Source organism: Cucurbita moschata, unplaced genomic scaffold (genome assembly GCF_002738365.1).
Source record: "Cucurbita moschata cultivar Rifu unplaced genomic scaffold, Cmos_1.0 Cmo_Scf00024, whole genome shotgun sequence".
NCBI lineage: Eukaryota > Viridiplantae > Streptophyta > Magnoliopsida > Cucurbitales > Cucurbitaceae > Cucurbita > Cucurbita moschata.
This window is the reverse complement of record NW_019268540.1, coordinates 2,904,700-2,916,325: the sequence shown is the minus strand read 5'-3', so window position 1 is coordinate 2,916,325 and position 11,626 is coordinate 2,904,700. Positions and strand designations below refer to the sequence as shown.

The window sequence follows — 11,626 nt, the reverse complement described above, 5'->3', positions numbered from 1 at the left end:
AAAAAAAAAAAATTTTTTTTTTTTTTTTTTTTTGTCAGGAGTATGAAATTGAACGAGAGCTCGAGAAAGAACAATATTCTAGAGATCTCAAAATATTCTTATGAAGTAGGAAGACTAGCACAACCACGACATGGATGTTGCATTGTTGTCTCGTGAGACATGTTCATATATGTGACTTCATATGAACAATTAAGGTAAAGATTTTAAGTCCAACTTGACTTAAACTAAAAAAAAAAACCTCATGAAAATCCTAGATCTTGCTTAACGTCGCAGCGTTTCAAGATTCATGATGCTGATGCGGATGCCGATGCCAATGCCGCGACCCAAATGCCCCTTCACAAAGCCTCGACCCACCCCTGTCACATACATGGCATAGCAAGTCGCTATCTAATACTCCTTTAACCAAAAACATTACAACGCTCTCGAGATCATTGAATTGGTTACATGTCAATACAGCACGTCGTTATGGGCAGCTAGACATTCCTTCACTGCAGCATCGATCAGTCAGGGCGACAAAGCTCTATATGAACTGGAATTTCTCCGCCATTCGCTAACATCTCTTTAACGATGATCTCGGCAATACCCTTTTTCGTGTCATGTCGGTCACACGATAAGAATGGACCACAAGGCTCAAAATGCAGAGAACTCCATGAGATGTTTTCATACAAGTATCTCTAATGAGATTGCTGCAACCAAAGATGAAGATCAAAGGAAGCTTTCATTGTTTCATCATCTTGAAATCTAAGAATCATTTGGACGGTAGGCGTACCTGTTTGTTCCTCGGTAAGCATCGGCCAACCAAATCATCGTAATTCTTCCGGTTCGGTATCGAAACCGAGAGGGAAAACGTTCATAATTCAACTCATCAACATAAAATCAAAATATAAAAGGGTTTGATTACAAAAATGGGATGTTTCTTGAAAAGAGACACAAAAGTGTAGTACTAAAAAATGAAGGCCATAGGAGCCACCATGCCAGCCTTTTCTAAGAGGAACAAAATCAGACACGAGCTATGCAGCAGGGCAGCATCAACAACAAGTACTCACTTAACAGAGGTGGTGGAATTGGGTATATAGCTTTCATTTCTGGGAAAGTTCATAATGTACTGAACCGAAATGAAACCGCTACTACCACCAACGGCCGGTTCGGGCGACCCCTGGAACAATGAACTGCTTCTAGAGCTTATACCTGTAGACAAACACGAACAAAACATCCTTAAAAACATAAGGACATCGAAGCGGTTCGTAGTTTCAACATCAAGCACAACTTGCTTACTTTGAATGATTACTACAAGGAAGAAGAGGCATGTGATAATCAATGCTGGTATGTAAGTATTGCAAGAAGATGTTTTCTCAGCTTTTGCCTTCTTCATCGCTTTCATTCGCTCGATTCTCGATCGTTTTTTCATGGCAAGCTTGGCGATTTCCTTGACCAGCATTTGGTCAGCAGCGTCAAGTGAAGGTCCCTTGGGCGGTCGAGGTGGCTTTGGAGCCTTTTTCTTGTTATTATGCTTCCCTCTATCATTCTTCTTCTCGACATTAGCAACGACTTCACGACGACCCTCTTCTCCTTTCAAATTCTTATCTATCAACAATTTTATGTTCGCATCACGGATGATATTGGCAACGTAACTGCTCGAGGCTGCAGCTCGTTCGTCTCGTGGCAATGTATCCTTGGTCAACCTACCCCAAAAAATGTTCTTCACCGCTCGTTTGATTGAACTTGGCTCCACATTTCCAGAATCCTCTTTAACAATCTTCGCCCCGCTTTCCAGATCAAATGTGAGATCCCCTTCTCTTAAAGCCATCCACTCAATTTCATAGCCTTTTGAACTATAAATGAACAGAGGAACTCTGCAATCAAAGCTCAGCATTCAATCGCTGTAAACAATGGCCTTAAAGCAATGACAAACAGAAAAACAAAAACAATCCACGGCTCAAGCCCACCGCTAGTAGATATTGTCCGCTTTGGCCCGTTACGTATTGTCGTCAGCCTCACGTTTTTAAAACGTGTCTACTAGGAAAGCTTCCCATACCCATATAAAGAATGCTTCATTCTCTCTTCTAACCGGTGTGAGATCTCACAATCCACACCCGCATAAGGAGTGAGGCACACCGCTCGATGCCTAGCTCTGATGCCATTTGTAATGGCTCAGGCTCACCGCTAGAAGATATTATCCACTTTGGCCCGTTACGTATTGCCGTTAGCCTCACGGTTTTAAAAGGCGTCTACTAGGAAGAGGTTTTCACACCATATAAGGAATGCTTCGTTTCCCTCTCCAACCGATGTGAGATCTCACAATCCACTCCCTTTTAGGGCCCAGCGTCCTTGCTGGCACAATGTTCAGTGCCTAGCTCTAATACCATTTGTAATCGCTCAAGCCCACCGCGAGTAGATATTGTCCGCTTTGGCCCGTTACGTATTGCCGTTAGCCTCACGGTTTTAAAACACGTCTACTAGGAAGAGGTTCCTACACCCATATAAGGAATGTTTCGTTTTTTCTCAAACCAATGTGAGATCTCACAATCCACACCCATAAAAGGAGTGAGGCACATCGCTCGTGCCTAGCTTTGATACCATTTGTAACAGCCCAGACCCACCGCTAGTTGATATTATCGACTTTGACCCGTTACGTATCACCGTCAGCCTCACGGTTCTAAAAAGCATCTACTAGGAGAGGTTTCCACCCCCAGGTAAGGAATGCTTCGAGAGGTTTCCACACCCAGATAAGGAATGCTTCGTTACCTCTCCAACCGGGGTGAGATATCCAAACAATCTAACCCATCAGTCTCCTAAATTTACACAAGATAAGCAAGAAAACAACAATCAAAACAGGAAATGAGCCAACACCAAAGTTTCCAACAACATCGGCAATGCCGAAACAAACAAATGAGAAAAACAACAATACACAAACAACACCGCCACCGAAGTCTCAAGAAACCCATCAGACCAGAAATGATCGAAAACAAAACAGACCATCCAACCAAACAGAAACCCATAAAAAAAACGGGAAATGGAACAAATTAATCGCAAAACAACCTAAAATGAGTCGAACCAAACAAGGATTTAGTAGAACCATACCGAAGTTGAAGCTCAGACCGACAAAATCCAAATCGATTTTGATGGTGTTCTTCCGATCATCTGGTGGGAAAAATCAAAACGAACATCATCGAAGAAAAAACAAGGGATTAATGATCGAATTTGTGTTAATCGGAGATGGCGACCGACGATTGAATCAATCCAACGGAAACAGTAACTCCCATGAAACTTGATTCTGAATCGTCGGTCACATTTGTAAATTTCTGGGCCGGAAATGTTTTTTTTTTTTTTTCATTTATGGGGGATTAATTGAATTTTTTATGGGTAAATTTAGTTTTTTTTTAGTAAATTCTTTTGGTGAATTAAAAAATAGTTTCATAAATTAGGAGAAAGATCTCTGTTTTTGCGGAAAGAAATATGTTATAAATAAATTATGTGGTGTTCGCATAATAATAATTATTGAAAAATTATTACATAAAACGACATAGTTGTTGGAGAGGGGAACGAAACATTCGTGGAAACCTCTTCCTAAACGATGCGTTTTAAAATCGTGAAGCTGACGGCGAAACATAACGGGTCAAAGTAGATAATATCTGTTAGTAGTGAACTTGGGCTGTTACAATACATCATGTCGACCAACTAACATCTTGAAGTAACTCATAATTAGTAGTAGAAGCAAATAAATGAGTAGGTGGATCGAAGGAGGCAGTGTGTTGTGGCAATCGCTCGTGATGAAATGACGGTGCCACAAAGTCATTGGGGTGGCGGGCAAAATTTAAATTATGAACGTTTTGGTTGTGAAAGAGATAAGGAGGGGTGGAGGTGAACGATGTGGAACCCTCGTGGAGAGAGGTAGAGATAGGCGGAGGGACGAAGGTTGATCGAGCCATGACAGGGGTAGAGTGAGGGTGTTGGCCTTCATAAGTTGTGATAACAATGCTGGGATCTTTCAAGCATCTCTCCACTCGTTTCTTTACATTACATGCTACACTAGTACAACGATAATAGCTCCTACAAAAAGAAAAAAAAAACATGTTAGAAACATCCGTGCACCATAAGATTTAGGGTATAATAGTAATTTGAGTACAACGATATTACCTAGGATAAGGGCTGTTTTTTACAGCTTTTTGCCCGTACTTTCTCCATCTATATCCATCTTCTAAATGATCAACTTTGCTCTTCGTCATGAACGTGTATCGTTGTTCTTGCTCTTTCTTCTTCTGATTCGTTTTCTTTGTTTTCGACCTAAATTTAATGTTTTAAATACATCAACAAATGATATTTGCCTCTAAATATTGTTGAATTAAAAAGAGAAAAAAAAAGACGGAACACTAACGAGTGGTTAGGTTTAACCGTTTTTGGTCGAGGTTTCTCTTCTTCTTGTAGCTTCAACTCCGACAATTCATCGTTGATGAGCTGGGTGGACGATGTAGGCCATGCATTCAATATCTCCAAATTCTCGGGGTCGATAGCAGGATTTTGAATTGGGTAAGACGACGTCGAAAACATATCAAATTGCGACCAAATTAAATCAAGCTCCATAAACCCTACCCGTGAAATAAGGCTTTTAGAGAGAGAATTGAGGGGTTGGGATATTGGGAATAATGGGGATTTGGGGAGAGGGAGGCTGTTTTTGTAGTGGTGGTGACCGGCAATTGCAGGTCAATGTTTTGTACGGACGGACAGTGGGAGTGGAAAACAAGTACGGTGTGAAACGGGGGTTTAGACGCACGTGAAGTATATTCGGCCAAATGATGAAATGCGACGTCGTTTTATAAGCATGCGTAATAACTATTATTATTATTTTGCTTTTTTGCTTTTCTCAATCCCCAAATTGCTTCACTGTCTCCCCAATCTTTTCCTTTAAAAAAGAAAAAGGATTTAATAAAAAAAGATATTCAAATATTTATGAAAAATAGTGTTATTATTTTATTATTTTAATGTATCAAAATCATTATAACGTGATAGATTTTGGATGAATTCAAATCATCTTTCCGAGGAATTCGGTTGATAATAATTTTATTTTTAAAAAATTTTAAAATTAATTGATTAATAATTTTTGGTATATAAATTTAAATATTAAATATACACGCATGATCCATTATCAATTTCAATTATTTATTTTTAATGAAAATGTAAGGGTGTTCGTATGACTTGATAACTCAATCGAACTTGAAAATAGAGTTATAATTCAACTCAACTCTATTTAACGTTTGTAATCTGATGTTAATGATGCATCATGACATGTAGTACTATAAAAGAAATCTTGTTTTCCTTTTTCTTCGCTTCTTTTGACGATATAATCCCTAGAAAAGTGCACACGTGTGGTTCCGAAGTTTCGTGCTGCCTTCTCATTTCATTTTCAATTTCTAATTATTTATTCAAATTTAACTCGAGGTTCGAGTTGGCTTAAATTCATAAAACACTTAAACTTGGATCAATTTTAATCCAATAAAATTGAGTAATGCACCTCGATCATCAATAGCTAAATGAGTCGGAATCAAGGACCGAGCATGACATGGAATGGACACAGGTTTAAATCGAAAATTGATTTGCATCAATATTAAAAGAAAATTTGTGCTTAAAACTAACACTTCTGTTAGATGACTAAGTGATATGAACCAAGAGACATCAATCATGCAATATACTTCAATGAAGATGTGAAGAAAATATTGTTGAAATTATCAAAAAATATTTCAATTCATGCCTATTGTAAGAAAATGAAGTTTGATGTTATAAATTTTGGGTGGATTACAATTTAGAATAATTTAAATTTATTGTATTTCATTAATGTATTTTAAGATTTTTAATTTACTTTAGGTTACAATTACATAAGGGTTAATTATGGCCATTAAGTATGAATGTTACAACTGAATGCCTTTAATAGTTTCATTTTGATGCTATATAAAGTCATGTATGTTGTATTTGTAGGGAGATTTGTAAAATACAGTAAAAGAAGCATTTTTGTTTTTCTTTACCCAATGGCTAAATTTCTTTGCAATTCTACATAGTTTAGGTTGCATGTACAATCATTCAAGCTCAACATGATCAATCTTGTTTGTGGAGTGATTCGAATCTCAATCAAGTGTTCTTGTCTTGAGATATTTGACCAACAAGAATCATTCAAGTTAGACATGATCGATCTTGCTTGTGGAGTGATTCGAATCTCAAACAATGTTCTTGTCGTGAGATATTCGATCAACAAGGTAATCCGAATCTTACCCTTTATAATTAATTTCCTTATCTTATTACTAAGACTCCAAAGAAGTCGAGCCTAGATTTAGGGGAGACGTATTTTATTCGTGTTGATGATGAAAGTCCCGTCTCGACTAATTTAGGGAATGAGTTTATAATCATCTGACAACCCCTACTCATGGTATTAATTGAATGTAAAAAAATATGAATATGAAGTAAAAGCAAAATTACATTTTTCTTTAAAGCGGCAAAAGAAAAAGGAATTGGACCGAAAGGTCGCCGATGTGGGACCGAGTCGACGAGTAAAAGAAAACCGGCGAAATTCACGAGAAACTTAATTTCAAGAAAGAAAAAAATGTTTTTTTTTTCTTTAAGAGTGTACGGGTACACGTCAGCATGCCGGATCGAAGTCGAATCCACGACGGAAGGTGTTGGGCTGCTCTCATCCGTCGATTCGATTAGACGTGTCGTACGATCGTACGTGTTCTGTTTCTTTTATTTCGGTTAAAAGACAAGGAAATTTCTGAAATCACACGTGTCATATTTAAAAGCCTTTTATAAATTAATTTTTCTACCTAAATTTTTGCTAACATCCTTTTTTTAAAATTTATTTATGAGAAAATATTATTTGACGTGACATTAATATTGACACTAAGAATCCCTAAGTTTAAGTAAATTAAAATTAATTAGCTAACATAGGTACGTGATAAACCATAGGCTATATGTTAATCTACGTGAAATTAAAACAATAAATTTAAAATTAAATTATATCCACAATTTCATTAATATAAATAAATAAAAAAAAGCAAATTTAAACACTCAACATATTGAAAATGGTAGGTGCCGACACGTCGTTAAAGAGTCGACAACGCAACACATTTGAATCACAATGTCGGTCCATTTCTTGACTTCTCCTTCATATATATCCCATGCCATTCGATAATAAATTATGATCTATTTTATTTATTTATTTATTAAATTTGGTGGTCAACTCCATTTTTATTTAAATGTTATTCAAAGATTTTGATCATTTGTATGTACGGTTGTGATTGATCTGATTATTCCATGATGAAAACTATGGACACGTGGTGGATTATAAAAATAATTTCTATACGAGCTCAATTATTGGGCCTGAGGCCCAATTTCATCATGCTCCAAAATATAAAAGTTTTTACTAATATTATTTTAGCTTTTGAGTTAGTTTAAGCATTTTAATTTAAATTTGGTGCTATTTTTGAGTTAAATTATAAAGTTTGTCATAATTTTGAGAGGAAAAAATAAAATAAAATCAAACCCAAATAATAATAATAATAATACACAATAATATTACAAATGAAAAATAAAAAAGAAAATTTAAAAAAAAAATGCAAATACGAATAAAGAAAAAAAAAAGGAAAAAGAATGATATATATAAAATCGCATATATCAATCTTTAGAGAAACACATATACATATATATAAAAATTAAATAGTTAAATAAAAAATAAAAATGTTTGAAATAATCTCACTCATGATCGTTAGAAGAAGAAGAAGCAGATAAGACATTAACCAAATTCTTCATGAATCTCACTCTTGTTTGCAGCGACAATATGTAATCAGCTGTTTGAGTGAAAAGCTGTTCTAATGATCCGACACAGCTTTCATGGTTGTTGTTGTTGTTGTTCATGTTTGGTACGAGGTTTCTTAATGTGCTGACTCTTTGCTCGATTCTAGTTGATGATCTTGATCTTCTCTTCTTCATCAATGAGTTGCTGCTTCTTCTTCTTCTGTTGAAGCTCTTGGCTATGGCTTCTTGTTGTTCTTGTTGTTCTTCCATTGATGTTTCATCTTGGGATGGTTCTTTCATGTTGAGTTGAACTAGCAAAAGGGTTTCTGGGTAAACTCCCATGGCTTGCTTTTGCTTTGTTTTCTCTTTGAGAGAGAGAGATAGGATTTTGGAAATTGGGAATTGGGAACTTTGGATGATGAATGTAATGACCTAGAGGGTTTATATATATATATGGGGGGAATTTGTGAAATGGGTTGGTGAGGAAAGAGAGGATAAGATTTCAAATATAATCGAGTTTTCACTCCACGTCCCACCGTTAACGAGCGGTAGCTACTGATGATAATGGATGTCTAATTGTTCAGATGGTAACGATAGTATCTTGTACCTGAATCCGTGGCTTATTTTTTTTTAAGTAATAGAGAAGAGGACTGAAACATGCCACTGAAATACTCTACTGAAACAAAGGTTGTCACGAACGTGGAGAAGGTAGGATGGGTAGATGGTTAGATCTAGTATGGAATGTACATGGACAGTAGTTAGAGTTGGCGACTCTCTTAGGGTTCCCTCGTTTGGGATCTCTCGAGAAAAGGATCAGGTTGGCTCTTGCGAACAGCTTGAGACAGTATCTCCCTTCAACCCTTTAAGCGAAATGCAACAAAAAGAAGGAAAATCCATGGACCGACCCCATCGTCTCCACCGAGATCACCCCAAGAACACCTTCGATATCCAGGAGTGTTCATTAGGGAGGGGAACGAAATATTCCTTAAAAAGGTACAGAAACCTCTCCTAACAGACGCGTTTTAAAATCATGAAGCTGACGGTGATGCGTAATAGACTAAAGTGGACAATATTTGGTACCCGTCCCGAGTTAAAAACATAATTAAAGACTAAGGATGGTGGGGTGGGCATGTTGTCCAACTCAAAGCACATGCATCCACATGATTTTCACACCATCTTCCACAGCCCCCCTCCCTCATATAATCACACCCTGGATTATTCCTCCCCCACTTTCCAAGTTCAATGGATATCATTTACAAACACACAAGCCATCGTCCCCTCTCAACGTCATTACATTACTCATACAACACAACACATTTATAGGGGAGGTTGATGAATTATGTGTGTGAGCTTGTCCATATTTGTGGCAACAAAACCGGACAGTATGGATATCATGTCCGGATTTTGGTTCTAACATTCATGAATCTCTAAGTTTTCACTCCAAATTATTAGTTTTTTTTTTTTTTGTTTCTTCATTGTACGGATGCAAAATTTGATGAACACGTTATGAACTCAGATTTCTTTGGAAGAACAAACATAATTTAAATTCTATGTAAGAGATTCTTCAGTTCTTGTCTTCTATGTAAACTTTAAGGAAGATAATTATAGTTAGTGAATAAATTATGAGTTTAAAGGTGGGTTTGATTATATATTATAATTAGGGTAAAGGGTTATCCTGGTTGGCTATAGATGGGGTTAAAGCTAGGAGGTCACATGCATTACTCATCAATCAATGTTCTTAGTTATCAAACTTTTATTTAAAAACATGGGTTGATTTATCATACTAATTCAATCGTCTAACACGATATATAATCTGAATAATCTAAACTATTCATGTCAGATCTCGTATCGATTCGAGAGTGGAATGAGTGTCAGTGAGGACGCTGAGCCTCGAAAGAGGGTGGATTGTGAGATCCCACGTCGGTTGGAGAGAAAAACGAAACATTTTTTACAAGGGTGTGAAAACCTCTCCATAAAAAATGCGTTTTGAAAACTTTAAGGGGAACCCTGAAACAAAAAGTACAAGAACGACAATATTTACTAGCGGTGAGCTTGGGCTGTTACAATTCAATTCAAAGGTCGGATTAGGTTGAATTTTTGGAGATTCGAAAAAAAAATTTTGTTAGATTTTGTGGGTTGTGATTTTTTTGGTCGGTTTGGGTAATAAATGTATATATGTTAGCAAGTTTGAGTTTATTTCTTCGGTCTTTACCTTCACCTAATGATATTCAAATAACCCGATAACTCGAACAACTCAAACTTATGAACCGAAAATAGAGAGTTGGGTTGTGAACATTATTAGATTCATTTGGGTAACCAACCTGACCAAACTCGAAGTTTCGAGTTGGTTCAAAATATTTTCGTAACTCAATCCAACTCAATCTATATACACCCCGAAGCAAAATTTCATATAAATATCTATTTGTTCCAAATTATTATTATCTAGAGAATAAAAGCTTTTGATCTAAGCACATGTTAATGAAACTATATTAAATTATAATAATTAAAATTATTTATCTAAGCACATGTCATCTAGGGTTTCATTAAATATAAATACATATGTTTGCATTTTATTGGTGAAGCCACTAAGCTAAAGACCATATGGATATACATTATAATTATGTCACATTATGGTAAATTATGGATCTAATAAATTAAAACACCTTATCATAATGTTTGCATTTAATTAATGCTAATTAAGTAAAGTCCACGTGGGTTCTTGACTTTATTTTGATGGATGGTGCGGTCACTCACATGGGAATAATGCCCAATGTACATATCAAAATTTTCTTTTTTAGTTTTTTATTTATATTTTCTTTTATTGGAAAGAAATATGAATTAGTTTAATCATTTTCATCCCACATGCTTAGTAGTTAGCTCAACCTCTAAGGATCGGTCTCGTCATGTCGTATCACATGGTTGTCATGTCATATTGTTATAATATACGTTTATATTATATACTTTTATTTTCAATTTCTTTAATGATATCTCGTAGAAAGAAAAAAAACGAGGACAGTCATGATGGGAGATGAGCATAAACGTGCACGTTTGAGATAAATCGACCAGATGATTAAATAGAGGAATTTGACGCCCTTTATTATTATTTTTAGAATTAACGGTTTGAAGTATATGAATGAATACGTTATTCAAGCAAGGTAAATTTTTTTCTCGTTTTTTACTCTGTAAAAATTCTAATTTTCGTTTTAGTCCTCCAATAATTATCTTTATTTTATTTTACTTTCAATTTTGATTTAAGAAAATTGCTCTCTTTTTTTGGTAAAAAACATGGGCTGAAATCTAGGCCCACTATATAATGGCCCACTATGTAAAGGCCCATTATGAAAACTCTAGATGTTGTTCGGCCCAATAATGGTAATTATCAATAAGTTTAATTAGTCCACTCATATTTTAGTAATAATTTAAATTAAATAAATGTGTGGTCTATAATGTTTAATATTCCTCTGCCCATTAAATTTTTTATCCAATAAAAATAAATATAGTAGTGTCTGTCTGGTAAATTTTTAAATATATTAATTGAATATTCTGGTATAAATAAATAAGTAAAGAAATGATTCTACAAAAATAAGGCAGCTAAAAGAATATTCTTCTTTTTATGCACGAAAGTTATAGATATTATATTTATTAAAAAAGAATATACGAAAAAATAGAGTATATTTTATTTGGAAGAGGCTTCAATATTCCAAAGAAATGAAAATGACCCTATATTCATCTTCATTTTCTATATTCACTTTCTTTTTCTTATATTAATTATTGGTATATTCTTTCGAACCATTTAGATTTTGAATTAATTTCAAATACAATAAAGTCTTTTTTTTTTTTTTTTTTT

General features: G+C 35.3%; 2 protein-coding genes across 3 annotated transcripts; both read right to left on the bottom strand.

Annotated features, from left to right (window-relative positions):
* Positions 1-849: 849 nt before the first annotated feature.
* On the bottom strand, positions 850-3,481 carry LOC111460650. Of its 2 annotated transcripts, XM_023103863.1 has the most exons (4): positions 3,082-3,481; positions 1,555-1,853; positions 1,276-1,500; positions 850-1,188 (listed from the first exon to the last, which is right to left on the bottom strand). In XM_023103863.1, the coding sequence occupies exons 2-4, from the start codon at positions 1,805-1,807 to the stop codon at positions 1,043-1,045; spliced, it is 624 nt and encodes a 207-aa protein (XP_022959631.1). In that variant the 5' UTR covers positions 1,808-1,853; positions 3,082-3,481; the 3' UTR covers positions 850-1,042. The 2 variants fall into 2 exon arrangements, with proteins under 2 accessions (XP_022959631.1, XP_022959630.1); XM_023103862.1 differs by having other exon boundaries at positions 1,276-1,853; positions 3,082-3,480.
* A 115-nt stretch (positions 3,482-3,596) lies between these two features.
* LOC111461005 (probable WRKY transcription factor 23) lies at positions 3,597-4,659 on the bottom strand. The gene is made up of 3 exons (XM_023104427.1): positions 4,376-4,659; positions 4,138-4,284; positions 3,597-4,050 (listed from the first exon to the last, which is right to left on the bottom strand). The coding sequence occupies exons 1-3, from the start codon at positions 4,579-4,581 to the stop codon at positions 3,666-3,668; spliced, it is 738 nt and encodes a 245-aa protein (XP_022960195.1). The 5' UTR covers positions 4,582-4,659; the 3' UTR covers positions 3,597-3,665.
* Positions 4,660-11,626: the final 6,967 nt, after the last annotated feature.